This window comes from Rhamphochromis longiceps, linkage group LG5 (assembly GCF_057381845.1).
Source record: "Rhamphochromis longiceps isolate RC_006_pf linkage group LG5, R_longiceps_female_GT1.1, whole genome shotgun sequence".
Lineage (NCBI taxonomy): Eukaryota > Metazoa > Chordata > Actinopteri > Cichliformes > Cichlidae > Rhamphochromis > Rhamphochromis longiceps.
Window position 1 is genome coordinate 6,595,696 of NC_140561.1, and position 18,664 is coordinate 6,614,359.

Consider the following 18,664-nt stretch of genomic DNA (forward strand, 5'->3'; position numbering starts at 1 on the left):
TTTTTCTATTGTGACAAAATTAAAATCCTCTGTTTTGTCTTTATTATTTTACTATTTGCGCAAAGTTATAAATAAACACAACAAAAATAAAATTACACATCGTCTGCAGGATTCGATGATATTCTTTGACCAGCTTAAAGCGGTGGAACAGCGATCTTGATTAAATAGAAGAATGTTAAGCTTTACAATATACTGTGACACATTTCAGATGTACTGCCCATCATGCTGTTTGGGAATTCTCTTCCAACATCCAGCATCACAGCAGTACAACTTCATTAACAGCTTCAGTCAGACACGTTGAAAACTTTTAAAAAGTACATTTTTAGGCCATTGACGGGCTCTATCAGTGGCCTATAATACGAGTTTCTCCACAGACTTCAGGTTTCTTTGGGTGCCGTGTCTTCTTGCCTCACCAGAACCTCACTGCTGTGTTCCTACGCACCAACAGCTGTATTTGGGAGCCTGTGAAAGTGTGAATGAGGACAATTCCAAACAGATCCATCAGTGGAAAAAAGCAAACAGTTAAAAGTACAGTTTTCATTGGTTAGTTGCCTTTTCTCGGACTTTTGTCAATAAACTTTCATACATTTTAACCAGACCTTTTCAGAAATCTGTGTCATTTTGTGTTTATTCAACTAGTGAAAATATTTTGCTCTGAAGCTCTGAAGCACTAAATCAACTCGTATCATGTTGCATACGGCTGATGCGTATGCATATGCATAAAAGGATGAAGGGTGGGGGGGTGTTGCCGAGGGGGGCTCCGCCGCTCAAATCCCACCTCCAGTCAAGCTCCTGGTGGAGAAAGGAGTAGTAACAATTCTCTCTGCGTACCGGCTCGTCGTCGGCCACAGGCCCAGGCTCAGGTCCCGCTGCAGAGCCCTGACACTTTGCCACCATGGAGCTCCGTTATGCGCTCACATTCCTCTGTGTTGTCGTGGTGCCTGCGTGCACATCGGACACTGAAGTGAGCAGCCACTTTGTTTTGGAGCCTTATGATTTCCTCTTCGACACGGCGGTGGAAGCTTACTATAAGGGGGACTGGTTATCGGTGATTCTGAACATGGAGAAGGCTCTCAAAAACAAAGCCACTTTGCGCAAAGTTAAAGCTCAGTGCCGCCAGAGCTGCGCCAACCAGACCGCTTTCGGCGAGCCTTTGGCCGGGTTGGGAGTTCCCATACCGGGGACCGGCTCTGTGGAGGACCTGGGCTTCTTCCAGAAATTCCTGAAGCGGGCCGACTGTGTTAACTCCTGCGAAACTGAGAAAGTCGGCGCACCAAGTTTGCATCTCGTCAGCGAGGAAATAGAGCTGGAGTTCAAGAAGAGGAGCCCATATAATTACCTACAAGTGGCGTATTTTAAGGTAGAAAAGGATGCTGGCAGCTACAGTGTGGCCTGTCTCTCACTGCACACACACGCTCGCTTTGCTCTAGGCGAGCTAGAACAGTAAAAACTTTAGCACTGATTCTTTTTTAGCCTGTAAGTTAGAGCTGATGTGGAGCACATTACTGTTTTGCCCCAACCCCCCAAAACCAAGACAACCATGCCACGTCTTAAGGTGGAGTCAGCTTCTGCGGGGTGTGACGTTAGGACGTGAAATTGAGCGATTTAAAGGCCTAAATTTTTATTTTCAAAAGCTCCTGCTGGCAAACCACAAACGCTTGATCTGTGAAATAAGTAGGGACTAGCAATTATTTATTTTATTAATTTTTTTGTAGACTTAAATTCGTTTTTAACAAGATATTTTTCCAACTAAGCAAGTTAGGGGGCGTAAAGATGAATGGGTTAGTGTGAAAATAAGGATTTATTATCTGCTCTGATGAAAATATTTTCTATGAAACTCTGTGTGACATGGCAGAGGTGTGCGGGACAAACGTCAAACAGGACGTTTGTCCCGCACACCTCAGCCTGGCCCCTAAAAGCTCAGGCTGAAGAAAATGTTAAAGTTAGTTTTTATCAAAAAGTCATAGAGCTGTCATAACTCATACAGTACTGTGCAAAAGTCTCAAGCCACGACTCATTTCTTCTCATTAGCTATTTTAGGGGGATATCTGTGTGTGCAGGTGACTATTACTGTGCATAATTATTAGGCAACTCAACAAAAAACAAATATATACCCATTTCAATTATTTATTTTTACCAGTGACACCAATATAACATCTCCACATTCACAAATATACATTTCTGACTAGGGCTGAACGATTATGGAAAATAATCTAATTGCGATTTTTTGCCCCAATATTGCGATTGCGATGCGATATGCGATTATTTTTTAAGGTCTTTGTCTTCTGTATTATTAAACAAAGACAAGCAATACATCATATAGTATGGCCAATACTATATTACATTAATTTTAAACTGTTCTTTCCTGGAAGACAGACCTCTGTTATGATGACATGAGGTGATGCATGAATTGATGACTGACATTTTTATTTAACTTCTTCAATCACAACAGTATATTTGAACATACACAATAGTTTATTTTTAGCTTACAAACATCTGAGCATAAAGTGCTGACAAGGAACCCTGGTGTAAACATTAAAATGAAAGTCAGTACAATGTGCAGATTGCAGAAATATACATAAAAAAAATCAGTGGCTTTACCACACTCAGTTTTTCGACATCTGTGAACTACTAGACAGTCATTCAATTAAAAAATAATATTAAATAAATAAAACTAATAAATAAAAAATACACACATCTTACTGATCTCTGCAGTCAGTAACATTACACATAAAGTGCAAACATAATAGCAATTGTATAAACACACACGCAAACACGCCTTTAAAGTTTAAAGGCGTGAAATTGGACGGTCTAGTTCTGATTAGCGTCACCGCTGTCTCGGTGGAGTTTAATAAACTCGGCCGTCTGCTTCTTGCTATCTAAAATATAACCAGACACTGGTGTAAATTCTCGACTGTCTCATACTTCTGTTTAATAAGTTTTCTGTTTGACGTTTAGTCAGCTGTGTGAAAACCAAGGAGGAACCCACCCGGGGGATTAATAAAGTTTTATTTTATCTAATCTAATAACTTTAATCTCAGCCAAACCGATTTACTCACGAACAAACAAAACACTGAAAAAAGCCCAACAATAACATTTTTAGGTTGTCTAAGTGACTTATATATTACGTTTAACCCGAGCAGCGAAACTCCGCGGTGATCTGAAAATGATGTGCCGGGAGTTGTGCCGTTCTCGGCCGCATCAGTAACCCTCGAGGTCCCGGCTAGCTGTCGAGCTGGTGGGTAGCAGACGCCTCTGAAAACGTCGAAGCACTTTTGCAAATATGGGATATCTTGATAAACCGAGCAGATATTTGATGTTTACACAACTACTTTCTCGCCTGAAAATATGTTAAAAGTTTATTTTGTGACCCAGAAAGATTAGTATGAGTAATTTTAAAACTTAGTAGCGGCCGCCATTGTTGGAAACTGGAGTTTGGCTGGGCCGCGCTATGAATTCTGGGATATGGTAGTAATTTGGACAGCCTTCGGCGCGTCGCTGTGACGTAATCGGTCTACAAATGCGGCCTCAGGAGGATGCAGCCCATGAATTTGGACATGTCCAGAGTATAATCGCAGCCTTTGCGGTTAGAAAATTGCACTTGATCATGTCGCGATATTATCGCAAATGCGATATATCGTTCAGCCCTATTTCTGACATTCAAAAACAAAACAAAAACAAATCAGCGACCAATATAGCCACCTTTCTTTGCAAGGACACTCAAAAGCCTGCCATCCATGGCTTCTGTCAGTGTTTTGATCTGTTCACCATCAACATTGCGTGCAGCAGCAACCACAGCCTCCCAGACACTGTTCAGAGAGGTGTACTGTTTTCCCTCCTTGTAAATCTCACATTTGATGATGGACCACAGGTTCTCAATGGGGTTCAGATCAGGTGAACAAGGAGGCCATGTCATTAGTTTTTCTTCTTTTATACCCTTTCTTGCCAGCCGCGCTGTGGAGTACTTGGACGCGTGTGATGGAGCATTGTCCTGCATGGAAATCATGTTTTTCTTGAAGGATGCAGACTTCTTCCTGTACCACTGCTTGAAGAAGGTGTCTTCCAGAAACTGGCAGTAGGACTGGGAGTTGAGCTTGACTCCATCCTCAACCCGAAAAGGCCCCACAAGCTCATCTTTGATGATACCAGCCCAAACCAGTACTCCACCTCCACCTTGCTGGCGTCTGAGTCGGACTGGAGCTCTCTGCCTTTACCAATCCAGCCACGGGCCCATCCATCTGGCCCATCAAGACTCACTCTCATTTCATCAGTCCATAAAACCTTAGAAAAACCAGTCTTGAGATATTTCTTGGCCCAGTCTTGACGTTTCAGCTTGTGTGTCTTGTTCAGTGGTGGTCGTCTTTCAGCCTTTCTTACCTTGGCCATGTCTCTGAGTATTGCACACCTTGTGCTTTTGGGCACTCCAGTGATGTTGCAGCTCTGAAATATGGCCAAACTGGTGGCAAGTGGCATCTTGGCAGCTGCACGCTTGACTTTTCTCAGTTCATGGGCAGTTATTTCGCGCCTTGGTTTTTCCACACGCTTCTTGCGACCCTGTTGACTATTTTGAATGAAACGCTTGATTGTTCGATGATCACGCTTCAGAAGCTTTGCAATTTTGAGACTGCTGCATCCCTCTGCAAGATATCTCACTATTTTTGACTTTTCTGAGCCTGTCAAGTCCTTCTTTTGACCCATTTTGCCAAAGGAAAGGAAGTTGCCTAATAATTATGCACACCTGATATAGGGTGTTGATGTCATTAGACCACACCCCTTCTCATTACAGAGATGCACATCACCTAATATGCTTAATTGGTAGTAGGCTTTCAAGTCTATACAGCTTGGAGTAAGACAACATGCATGAAGACGATGATGTGGACAAAATACTCATTTGCCTAATAATTCTGCACTCCCTGTATTGCTCAAAACCACTTCAAAAAAGCCTCATAAAGAAATGAGGGATTGCTCAGGACCAGTGTTGGGACTAACGCGTTATTAAGTAACGCGTTACAGTAACTACGTTATTATTGTGGTAAGAGCACAGTAACTAGTTATTATGCCAAAACCGGGAACGCGTTACTCGTTACTGGGATTTAGATAGGCTCGTTATTCGTTACTTCCTGTGGTGGCTATCGCGGAGCTTCCACAGATTCAATAACATTAGCAAGTGGTGGAGGCCAGCAGGTGGATGAAGGAAAAGGGAGGCAAGAGGAGAGACCCGAAGCAGCCGCCGGTCCGAGAGTGTCAGTTGAACTGAACTTCAGGTAAGAAGTTATAACCTGCAGTCCATCTGGGTCAGATATAAACCAAGTTTAGGTGGAGTTTATTTTCGTTATGCTGACTTTTTCGTACTGCGTGCTAGCTAGCATGACGGAGTTTCTATACAGCTGGGTGGGTGCTATGTTACTGATGTTGAACTTTATTTTGTTCATAAGGTTAATTATTACAGTTGCCAGCTGTCCTGTAAAAAACGGAATCGTCTCGTATTCAGAGAAAATATTACGCGTTTCTTATTGAGGTGAAGAGGAACAGTTTGTCCCGTAATTCAGCTACAATGAAAAAGACACAAAGCTGGAGTTACTCTGTGTTTACGCTGCACAGCTGCCTCTTCTTCTCTCATCCTCTACCCCTCCCTCTCCTGTTTGTACTTCAATCATGAAACTGATCAATGATCAGCTGATCGGCTCTCTTGTTTGTTTATCGCCCACTTTGCGCCAGAAAGAGGAAACCAGCGGATGTCGCGCTAAACAACAGCAGCACGTTTAAGCTTGATCAGCTGTTGTTAGAATTTATTTAATATTAATTTCTAGTATCAGCTGATGTTTGCTGGAGCCACAGCTGTAAAGCTGCTGGTCATGATGTCGGTTTGTATATGTGGTGAGAGGGAAACATGAAGATGAAACCAGGAGACGTCCTTACTGAATCATCAGAGCTGTGATGGAGAAACAGGTTTACCTTTTAGGTGACATGAATGAGTTGAAGGGAAGTTATGAACTGTTTCTGAGAGACAAATAACACCAGGATCCTTTTTTAGGTAGCTGACAGCTGGTAACTGTGCAGGGGCGGGTCTAGAAAAGTGTTGCCAGGGGTCCATGTAGGGCATTAAAAGGGAGAGGGGGGCACAAGGAAATACTTTCTTATTCTCATTTAAAATGTCTCACTTTTAAAAAAATAATTATCTGAGTCTTACAACAAACGACTGATAGATTGATACATTTATACCATCAGAACAGTGTACATCACTGTCACAGCAGTGTTTGTTTTCATTCAAAGGCTTTATGATTTTTCCTATAATGGTGGGCCGGCCTCTAGTCAAAATGCCCGGGACGATTTTTTTGTCCCAGTCCAGCTCTGTATGCAGCTCATCTGCAGTCTGGTGTTGCCTACATCTTCCTATTCAGAAGGCAGAATTTCCGAGTTCTGAGTACAATCGAAAGCACCACGACTGCAGTTTTTGTGTTGGATGTAAAAAGCAGGCTAGGATAAAATCAGGCGTGGGATTTCTCTCGTGGAAATGTGCACATTATTTTTTCCTTTCTATTGGTAGGTGGCACAGTGCACTTGTGGCAAGTAAGCAAGCTAGAAGACTGGCAATCTTGCTGGGTATCCAGTTACGGAAGCAACACATTAACAAGAGAATTCTGAGTTAAACCAAAGTTACTTTCCCTAGTAACTAGTTACTCTGAAAGTAACGAGTAACTTGAAGTAACTGAGTTACTTTTGATAGAAGTAACTAGTAATGTAACTAAGTTACTAATTTAAAGTAACTTAGCCAACACTGCTCAGGACTATTGCACAGCGCTGTATTATGCTTACGTATGAGTATGATGTACCACTGCAGGAAAACCAGAAAAAATGGCTTACTGTTTTCAAGTTCGGTTGTTTTTAGGATGTTGTTAGGTTGTTAGACTATTTTGTGACCCACTAAATCCACACAACTGCAACCTGGGCAGTTCAGTCAGGCCTTACATTAGTACGATTCACTTACTTGTGATTTCATTGTAATATATATTCTGAACTTTTGAAATATTTTAAAATCTGAGAAATACGACTGGTACTATATTGCTTTACTACTCTCAGCAATCAAAGCCCTTTCCTACTAAAAGTCTCAGTCTCTGTTTATACAAGGATATTTTTCCTATGCCTAAATACTTTTAACCTACCATGATCAAAGTTACACTGTGATGGATGCATCGGGGGAAACCTGGGCTTCAGTCTTGCCAAAAAATCTTTTAAGTCTTTCTACCTACTGAGCTGCCTAAACGTTAGCGTTTCAGATAGTAAAGAGTAAACTGAAATCCACCCCAGAAAATGTAAAGATAACAGTTTGGCCCTTATGGGTTACCAGACCAAAAATGTGAACATTTAAAATGATATTGCATCAAAAATCATTTATAGCAGATTAATTACCCCCAAAATAAAAGTGAGTGAAAGTTGACAGACACAGTCTGAAGTACCTGTACAAAAACATACAATAAGAATGATTAAACATAAATATGTAACATAATTAGTTAAAATAATAGCCTGTGTACATTACTGACGTCTCAATATGAGTATGTCAGGATCAATATTGGCTGGTGTATATAGTTAGCTAACATTTGGAAAGTAAAGAGCAACTACTGGGCTTATTGCACCAAAACAAAAGTAAAATCAGAGTAGATTAAATGTATTCCACTACTACATTAACTAACTGTTAATGTATCTGTGCCTACATGAGATATTTTGATACCAAGTTAGCTTGCACGAGTTTTCCAGTTGAATTAAATAGAATAGAAAATAAGCTTGTGTATGTGTGTTTTTCTTCCTTTCAGATCAATAAGCTGGCCAAAGCAGTAGCAGCTGCCAACACGTTTTTCCTGGCCAACCCAGATCACATGGAGATGAGACAGAATCTGGACTACTACAGGATGATGGCAGGAGTACAGGAGGACGACTTCAAAGATCTGGAGGCCAGGCCACACATGGTGAAAGCAAACTCCGTCTTTGATAATGCTGTTATGTTCTTGTAGCCTCATCCTCTGCTGATTGTCTATAATTCATCTACAGTTTATTTTTATTGACATTTCATTAGTTTGGTCAGTTAAGTCAAATTAAGGAACAGTCAGACGATCCCCTGTGAACTAGCACTTGGTGACAACGAGAAGGAAGAACTCTCTTTTAACAGGAAGTGGCTTCCAGCAGGACCAGGCTCAGGGAGAGAAGGCAATCTATCATAATCAGCTGGAGGGGAAAACAGAAGAGAAGAAAGGAGGGCATTTTTCTTTACATGTTGCCACACGATGCAGTCTCTAACGATGATTCAAGCAGAAAGATTTAAACTCCTTTGTCTGCCTGACTGACCTTGAACAGATGAAGCTGACTGTTGCAGTAGCTGTGATGTGCCCTCTCTCTTCAGGCCCAGTTTCTGCTGGGAAAGAGCTCCTACAGTGACGACTCCTTCATCCTGGCGGCTGAACACTTTGAATCAGCCGTAGATGAGTACTTCATAGCTGATAAGGAGTGCAGAGTTCTGTGTGAGGGAGCCTACAACTATGATGGATACAACTACATGGAGTACAGTGCAGACCTGTTCCAGAGTATGAGTGGTGAGGCAGCATATCCTTTGCTTGTGAGCACTAAAGATTCCAACAGAGCTGAGAATTTGATGTGAAGCTGCATGCAAGGGAGACATTTGTATGGCAAATATGAAAAATAGGCTGCATGTGCTATAAATACTTGTATAAATGTGTCTGTGTCCCTCAGACCACTACCTGCAGGTGCTGAGCTGTAAGCAGCACTGTGCTGTGGAGCTGGCCTTAACTGCTGGCAGAGACAAGCCCTTTGAGGACTTCCTGCCTTCACACTTCAACTACCTGCAGTTCTCCTACTACAACAGTGAGTTTCACAGTGCTTTCTATAAGTCAGGTGTGCCTGTATCCACTGTCCTTAGCAACAATGCAGAAAAGAAGTCTAAACACAGAAATGAACAGCTATGGCCTCATATACACGGATCATCTGTTTGACGACTTTAATAGCAAAAACACAGACCTGCACCTAACATGAACGAGATTACCTCTTAAATAAGCCAAATATTATATGATAATAGATCAGCATTTATTGCTGGACTCTGAATGGAAGTAATTCATGTGAATTTCTTTGTATTTAGTTTTCAATTGATTTGCAGTTTTTGCCCATTTGTTACAGTTGATCACAGATTAAAAGATTATCGCACATAATTGTCAACATTGACAGTGGAGTGATTGCTGTTTAATCATTGTCTTTATGCACCAAACTTGCTTTGCAGAGTCCAACTCACTGCAACTAATTGCAATAATTCTGGTCATGCCACATTTTTTAAAACTGTTCTGTGTGACTGTAGACTTAAAGAGCTTTTTGGTACATATGTTAAATACTTTAACTATTTATATAGTAAATAAAAAAGAGAAAATTCTCTTGTACTGCATGTATTTATAATGTATTTCTTCAAAATTAACCAAAAGAATTGCAGCGTTTTATGTAAAATTTCATATTATTATATTTTACTTCTCCCTAGTGGCAGCCTTTAAAAGAGCAATATGAAAAATAACCCTGTCCTGTAAGAGTTTAGGCTCTTAACCTCTGAACTGCCGCAGGTTTCTTCCTGTTAAAGGAGAGTTTTTCCTTCTCTCTGTCACCAAAGTCCTTTCTCTGTTTTTATTGTAGGGTCTACCTTACAATATAAAGCACCTTGAGGTGACTGTTGTTGTATAAATAAAACTGAATTGAATTGAATCACCAGGTGACCACTGACCAGTCTCAGCATAAGACCAGGTTTTGTTTTAGCCAAAGAGGCAAATATTCTGAAACTATAAGATGTCATGTTAATCATTTTACATTGTTTTGTTTTGTTATAAGTTCTTCCATGTGGTTGTTCCAAACTTAGCATACTAACTTCATATAGCAGTAACACAATGAAGGTCTTTAAAATATTTTCATACTTTTATTTTTATTTTTCACACTTTCTTCATAATTTGATTTCATTTTTTGAATGTTTAACAACAAGTTTAAGCTAAAATTCTTCCGTGCTGTAACTTTAGAGTCCCCTGTAGGTACAGGATGTTTGTTATGAAATAGTCACTGGTGTTTAAGAACAAGGATATATGCTGCAAATCCAATAACATCCTTTTTGTTCACATCCATGATTCCATGTATTTTTGTCTTTTCTTTCCAGGTGAGAAGTACGAGAAGGCCATAGAGTGTGCTAAGACCTACCTGCTGTTCCACCCTGAGGATGAGGTGATGAACCAGAACCTGAACTATTACTCTGCCATGCTGGGCGAGGACAAAGCAGCAGCCATATCAGCCCGACAGGTACAGTTACACTGTGTTTAACAGAGGCTTTCAACCTCTTCTTCAACCTCACCGTGAGTGCAGTTATTCCTAGCATTGTGTTATCTTAATCCTTAGTGATCAGCAGTAAATTAGCCTGAACAAAGTGTGGTGGCAGAAAAATGGTCTTCATCAGCACTCACGTGTACTCAGGGGCACATTAAAAAAAGGCTCTGGTGGTGATCTAAGCACATAACTGTTTGCTGATTCTTAAAAAAGATTTGAGCTGCCCTGGGCCCTAAATGTCCACATAACACACTATTTAAAGTGGGTTATTATGGTTATCCATCACTACTAATGACTAAGTGATTATTTCCCAGGTGGAGGTTGCTGGCCTGTGGCCTGTGTTTTAGAATATAAAGGCTCCAAAGGTAGATGCAGGTGTATTATTACACCTGCATCTGTTGTCCAGACATCTGTATCCACAGCCTGACGGTGTGTATGCACCATGAGAGCAGAGCTGCATGAGCTCAAACACACTGCAACCTAAGAAAACACCCTCAAATCAAAGAATGCTACAAAAGCACAGGAGATAAAACAGAAGCTGAACAAGCACAACACAGATTTGCTCTCTGAATGCATACATCACCACTAACACGCGTCCGTCAGAATCACTGTAAAAAAAAAAGCCAGACCAATTTGTTCCTACTAAAATAAAGGAGAAGACAGCTCCAACTGGAGCTAAGGAACCAGAGATATAACGACGGTCTTTATAGCGCAGGCTTTGTGATTGTTGAATGTGATTTTAGGAGCTATGTTACAGGCTGCTGCTGACTTGTAATCCCTAGGTGGTGAAACAGTACATTCAGCAGTCGCTCCTGGAGAAAGAGCTCCTCTACTTTGGTTATGAAGCCTTTGGAATTACTTTTGTAGATCCGGTAAGTGTATAACTCAGTTTACATCTCACCACATTCTGCACTACTTATGAAGTGCTGGGATATAAATAAATGTGATCTTTGAATTCTCTGTTATTTTTGCTTAAAGGACTCGTGGACCCCCGAAGATGTCATGCCTAAGAAACTGAGAGAGAAACAGAAGTAAGACTAAGAGCACCGCCACACGTGTGCAGGTCGAGCATGAAGGTGCACTTAAAGTCAGTGTTGTTATCTGCGTGTGTGTTGCTGTGTCTCAGGGCTGAGAGAGAGACTGCAGCGAGGATCACAGAGGAGATAGGAAACCTGATGAAGGAGATTGAGAATCTGGTTGAGGAAAAGAAGAAGGATTCTTCAGAAATGACCAAGATGATAGTGCCACAGGAAGGTGAATGTTTCAGAGAACCAGGGTATAAAATGTCAGTCTTGTACAACCAGTCTTTATCCTCACGTCTTTATCTGTGACCTTATCTTGTAGATGGCGCTCTGCTGTACAGTGACATCAAGGTGACCATGACATCCAAGCAGCTGAATGGCTCCCAGCGGGTTTTGCTGGACGGTGTGATCACAGATGAGGAGTGCAGGGAGCTGCACCGTCTCTCCAATGTGAGTAGCCCCAAGGAATAAAGTTCAGTCCGTGTCAGCAAAGATTTCCTCACATCACCTGCATTCTGATCGTGTCGCGTATGTATGTTTTTCAGCTCGGCTGTTATAGGAGTTGCTTAATGTTGCATTTATTTCACAGACAGCTGCTCTAAAAGGCGATGGCTATAGAGGACGACCATCCCCACATTCCCCCAGCGAGCTGTACCAGGGAGTCACCGTCCTGAAGGCTGTCAAGGTCTATAAAGCAGAAAAATTCCAAATAAGAGATGCCAACACAAGCACAAACGTTCACCTTTAATCATAGCTAGGGGAAAGATCAAAGCTGGTTCTTTATGTGGAAACAAAAAATACGTTTTTTAGTATAACAGCAGACTTTTTCCACATTTCAGCATCAAAACAACAGAACATGCAGCATATAGCTTATGTGCTCGAGCTGGCGGATGAGAATAAAAATGTTTGCAGCAGGTTAATCTAGAGGCTCACCTGTAAATGTAACCTGATGCTTATTGCTTCCAGCTGTTTGAGGTAATTAAATAGTTGCAGCTTCGTAGGATCCAAAACGACACGTGTGACTCAGCACGTCAGTTATTGTCTACACAGAGAGTAACGATCACTTAGAACCTGACAGTATATCACTTTTCCACGACATAATGCAGTCCTGTGAAAAACTGTTGATTCAGTAGCTTGTGGAATTATATTTAGCAGCAATAACTTGAAGTAATTGTTTGATGTATTATTTTATCAGCATCTCACATGATTGTGGAGGAATTTTGAACGACTCTTCTTTGTAGTATTGCTTCAGTTGATTGAGGTTTGCAGGCATTCGTTTATTCACAGCATGGAGCAATCATCACCCCTTCACCACCGTGCTTGACACTTTGTACGATGTGCTTGTGCTGATAGCCAGTGTTTGGTTTTCTCCCAACATGTCGCTGGGAATTCTAGCCAAAGATCTCCACTTTGGTCTTGTCTGTCCAAAGAACCTGAAGCTTTGCAAACCTAAGACGTGTTCTCTTTAGAGAGAAGATGCTCTTTCCTGGAACATTTTTCATCTTCAGTGCAAACACTTTTGTATTTATAGTTCTATATAAAAACAGACTCAACATTGTTTTCCTCCTTGTCCCAGCTTTTACATGGTTTTTCTTCTTCTCACAGCTTGGCCAGGAGGGGAAGGTCCCTCTGAAGAGCGCTCGTCTGTTCTTTGACCTCAGTGAGAAAGTGAGGAAGGTCTTAGAGTCCTACTTCCGTCTGGACACTCCACTCTATTTCACATACTCCCACCTGGTCTGTCGCTCTGCCATCGATGGTAAGCTAACCACTGACACTGTGTCATTTTTTCCCCATCCTGATTTTGTGTCTAGGAGTTGGTTCAGACATCACTCCCAAATGACCTTGTTTATCTGTTAGATCTGCTAGGACATGCCCGTCCTGCCCCGCGCTACAATATAAATGTCATTGTAGACCATTGTTAGGTGGTTGCCAAGTAACGTGATGCCATTGTAACATATCGTATATCTAATAATAGTTGATTTTTGTCAATATAAACTAGATGTTACTGTTGTGAAATAAAAATCATACGATGGTTAGACAGGTAAATGGCAGTTGGTTGGTGGTTGCTAGGCAACATGGTAACATCATAATGTGTTACATAGATAACAACCTTCAGGGGTCTAAGATGTACCTGTGCCATGTGTTTGGTTGCTCAGCTCCTCATCATAGAGCTGGCAGACAGACAAACAGAGATTTAGTGAATTAATTCAAAGTCCTGGACTGAAGAAGTCACTGGATGAGTGACGAAATGTTTCTCCCACTGAAAATGCTACATCCAGATGAACAGAAACCTTTTGGGATTTTCCTTACTTAGGTGAATGTGCATGCATCAAGACATAAAATCAGCAGACTGCAGCACCAGTGGCAGGAAGAAAAATGCATGTTTGTTTGATTTTTATTTTTTTCTTGCTGTCTACCCAGCATGCAGATAACTTTGTAGAGAAGAACCTTAGAACACAAGTAAAATTCAGTTTTATTTATCTAACACAAAATCACAATAACAGTTGCCTCACGGTGCTTGCAACAAAATTGTAACTGTGATGTAATAACTGAAGTTAGTACAGTCAAATATACTGAATTCAGTACCATTTTGATCTCCACTACCTCTGACAATAAATACACAAAGAAACATATTTAGCTGTTGAATTCTCAGCTAGCTTTGTTTTTGGGCCCAAATTTCTCCAAATGTTCTCTCTGTGCTCCTGTTTGTTCAGAGAAGCAGGACGACCGTAAGGACATGAGTCACCCTGTCCACGTCGACAACTGTGTGCTGGTTTCTGAGGTCAACGAGTGTGTAAAGGAACCTCCTGCATACACTTACAGAGACTACAGGTATGGTTACACACACACACACACACACACACACACACACACACACACACACACACACACACACACACACACACACACACACACACACACACTTAAAATTCTGTCTACACAACCCACCCTGATGACAAGGACCGGCTGACCTCCTGGTGTCTCACTCCTGCAGTGCCATCCTTTATTTGAATGAGGACTTTGAAGGAGGAGAGTTCATTTTCACAGAGCTTGATGCCAAAACAGTGACGGTAAATATATATCTGATGTTTTTTCCTTTCTTTTTTAAAACTGTAAAGTTTTCTTTCAGACTGCTTTAGCTGCCTCCAAATGTTTTTATTTATTTGTTTTTTGATTTGTTAATGCTAAGTTAAGTTAATGGTTAGCAAGCAGCATCCATAAACTGTGTGCATATCTGCAATTTAGTGCTGAATAAAACACTAGTAAAACAAACTCTGACTGGAGTTTAATAACTGGCTATGGATGGAAAAAAATCACCCCAGTCAGAGTTGTTTCAATCATTCTCTACTGCTTATCCTTATCCTGTCTCTAACCCTATCCTAGATGGGGAAACTATCCATAGGGATCAAACATGTGTTTGTCCCAGGCTGTAAATGTGCTTTAACTGTAAGCTTGTGCTGTGTTTCCATAAGGAGTAAAAGTCCCACAAATAACTCTTTATGCCCGGAGCAAAGCCAAGCCATGAAGTGCAAGGAACTCTCTGTAGACCTTTGGAAAGGGTAAAGTGTTGGGTGGTCTCAGTTTTTGTGAGATTTAAAAGTTTGGGACCACTTGGACTCTTTATAGAGTTGGCAGGCTGTATTTTGCTAATGGCATTTAAATCTTAAAGCTATCACGATTCCTTGTGATGGGATTGTCTCTCGCTGTTACGGAAAATGACAGTGGGCTGAAGTGAGGAGGGATGCTGTAAAACAAAAAGATGTCCTTTAACCCTCCTGCCATCCTTTAAAAAACTCACACCCATCACCCTAGGGACCATTCTCAGCCACGCCATAAAAAGACCATATATCCATATTTTATTCCACTTTAAATTAGCCAACCTTGTAAAACTACTTCTCCCTGAAATATTCATGTAAAGTTTTAATTATATTTTCGTTGTTTTAACCCTTCAAATCCCAGTGTTATTACATGAGCGCCCTGTGTTATAAGCCCCAAAAACCAAAAAACGAAACTAAATATTTCCACAAAAAACCAGTTGAAGTAATATGTGATTGTCATTATAAGTAGGCCTTTAGATGGACCAAAGATTGGCACCAACATACATTTTGACCTGCCATTATTTTTTTTGCATTTTTTTTGCAATTTAAAAATTAAAACTTCAAGGCCCTGAGTCTTCATTGACATCCAAGAAAAGAAGAAAAAATAAAATCATATGATGATAATTTGGGGTTGAAAAATAGCGTTTATAATGGAAGTCAATGGGCAGAAAATGGTCCCCAGGGTGATGGGTGTGGGGATTTCTGCTGCTCAGCCATTTTAGGCTGATTTAAGGAATTCACACTGGAATATTAACATTGACAGGTAAAAACTATCCTGTGGCAAGTTTGGTTATATTCCACTGAACACAGTGGAAATGGCAGCCATTTAACACATAGCAGTGGCACAAAAAGGTCCCAAGAAGGCAGGAAGGTTAAGAAAACCTCACAATGAAAAGTCTCGCACATTTAATAAAAGTATGAAATTGTCTAAAATTCAGTTTGGATGGGTCACCACGGGAATTTCAGCACATAATCTTGCTATTTTCTCCCCTCTACATTATTTTAGATTTGCCTGGTTGTTTTGGCTTTTCTGTAGTTTGTGTAAACATGGTAATAGGATTCTAATTAGATTCATTAGCTTTATTAACAGTTGCACCTAAAAATACAAAAATCTCTGATGCATAGGACCGGCAAGTGGTTAATTTAGACCTATAATTACCTGTGAAAATGGCATATACGAGACAATTACAAGGCCTTTCACAAACACATCTGGATCATGTAGGATGCACATTTTGAACTCACGTTAATGTGCTTACTTTTAAGGAGCACTTGATGTGCACGTCCTTTGCAAATTTAGTATTAAATTTGATGTAAAGTGGTTTAAATATGCACTTAAAAACACTGACATTAACTATTGCTCTAACTATAGACACCTGAAGTTGCTCTAGAAGGCAGAGATCAGAGAATGGGGTCAGAGTTTACTTTTCAGCACTTTAATGACCCTAATCAAATAGTTATGACAGCACTGGAGTTGCTTCACGGCAGATGTTTAACTTTCTTTAAGGGGCCCAACTAAAAGGCAGGAATTAAACCCTGTGGAACACCTGCACAGAGATCTAAACTGTTCATTTTAATGAGGTTCCTGTTATAGATTATTAAGTGTACATGTGGACAAACTGCTAAGTTTATCCACAGGGTTTGACTGACAGAGTCTGAATACTTTTTAAAGCCACTGTGCATTTAACAAAAATGCATTTTTAACCACATCGATGTTGATTGTGTTGCGTGGTGTGTGTTTTCTCAAGGCGGAGGTGCATCCAAAGTGTGGTCGCGTGGTTGGTTTTGGAGCAGGGAAAGAAAACCCACACGGTGTCAAAGCTGTCACCCGGGGTCAGAGGTGTGCTGTTGCTCTGTGGTTCACCTTGGATCCTGCTCACGAGGAAAAGGTAAGGAAAACCACTGTAACCAGATGTGAGCATGCATAGGCTTTAGGTTTGGGTCTGTGTGCAATCCTTTTAAACAATAACTTCTTCCAAAATGGAGAAAGATGGGTCAGGATTTAGCATGAATTGTTCAAATGATCCTTTTTTCTAACACCTTGAATTCAGTTCAGTTCCATTTTTTTATATAGTGCCAAATCTCAACAACAGTTACCCCTAGGGACTTTATATTGTCAGGTAAAGACTCTACAATAATACAGAGAAAATAGAGAAAACCCCAACAATCAGATGACCCCTATGGGCAAGCACTCTGGCAACAGTGGGAAGGAAAAACTCCCTTTTAACAGGAAGAAACCTCCAGCAGAACCAGGCTCAGGGAGGGGCGGGGCCATCTGCCTTGACTGGTTGGGGTAGGGGGAGGAAGACAGGACAAAGACATGCTGTGGAAGAGAGACAGAGATTAATAATAACTAATGATTAAATGTAGAATGATGTATGAACACATAGGGAGTTAAAAGTGAGTGAAGAAGAACTACGTAGTGCATCAGACTATTTCCACAAAGTTATAAAGACAGCCTAAGTTGAAAACAGTGCACACAGTCAGTTATTGCTGTGCAGAAATATGAAACTCAGCTCTAGATAATGATGTTGTGTTTTCTGACTGCCAGCACAACTTCAAAGAAAATTTGTGATTCATACCTGTTCCTTGTTTCATTTTGCAGTCTCCCAAACATTTTCTTTTTTTGTCCCATAGGAAAGAATCCAGGCTCAGGATTTGCTGAAGATGTTTTCTACACCAGTGGATGCAGAGTTCAGTAAAAATGAGGCCATGGAAACTGAGTCTCAACCGAAAGCTCCCGCACAGGCTGACCAGGAGGCAGCCAGAAAAAAAGAAGTAGGAGAGCAGAAGCTCAAGCTGAACACGTCAGGCGATGCACAAACTGACCTGCTGAAGGATGCGGGGGAGGCCAAAACAGCCAGTAAAGGAACCACTAAAACCAAAGCTGCACCTAAAACAAAGCCTAAAGCTGGAGATCAAACGAAGGCAAAGACGACAGGCAAAGTTAAAGCTGCTGCTGCAAAAGATGGAAAACAGACAGCAAAAACAAAAGCAAAGCAGGGTGATAAACAGAAAACAAAACCAGCTGCAAAAAAGACAGTAAAAGCAGTTAAGAAGGACTCCACCTCAGCACCAGACTCTCAGAGCAACAAGGATGAATTGTGATCAAACAACACGTGCCTCTGTTTTCATGTGGGGCCAGCTACTGTCTACAAGATCTTCTCTGTGGGTGGTTAAATAAAAAGCTGTGTTACAAAATGTTATTTTTCTTTAAATACATTCATTATTTTGGATGTCACTTAAATTGTTCGCTATTTATGTGGTATGTGGTTGCTGACAATCTGCCCTCTGATTCCTTTTGCCCTGTGACAGCTGTGATAGGCTCCAGCACCCTGTGACCCTGAAGTAGATAAGCAGAGGAAATACATTGATGGACAGTCTTCACATGTGCCCACAATCACTCTCTAAACATGTGTATTTGGCCCTAGCTCTGAATCGTCTCACTTTAAACTCCCATGTCTCTCTGTTTTACTTGACTGGTGATGTCATGATATGAAACCTGGCATAGGTGTGAAAAACCTTCATATCAACTGCTCAAATAATAAGTGATGTTTACAATATATGCTTGTTGCAGTACTCCGGACAGACACTGGATGGCAGCACAGACGCATTCTTGAGTAATTTGACGCTCACTGAGTGTACACTGAGCTGCAGCAGTTTCACTTTGAGTAAGAGAGTTCCACAGAATCA

General features: G+C 41.0%; 1 protein-coding gene across 1 annotated transcript; it reads left to right on the top strand.

The window, feature by feature from the left end:
- The first annotated feature begins 766 nt into the window (after positions 1-766).
- On the top strand, positions 767-18,177 carry p3h1 (prolyl 3-hydroxylase 1). The gene is made up of 15 exons (XM_085405560.1): positions 767-1,360; positions 7,812-7,964; positions 8,396-8,585; positions 8,743-8,874; positions 10,190-10,329; positions 11,136-11,225; positions 11,332-11,384; positions 11,480-11,607; positions 11,698-11,825; positions 11,965-12,060; positions 12,981-13,131; positions 14,090-14,207; positions 14,371-14,446; positions 16,720-16,860; positions 17,609-18,177. Exons 1-15 carry the CDS (start codon positions 896-898, stop codon positions 18,077-18,079), a joined length of 2,532 nt encoding a protein of 843 aa, XP_085261686.1. The 5' UTR covers positions 767-895; the 3' UTR covers positions 18,080-18,177.
- Positions 18,178-18,664: the final 487 nt, after the last annotated feature.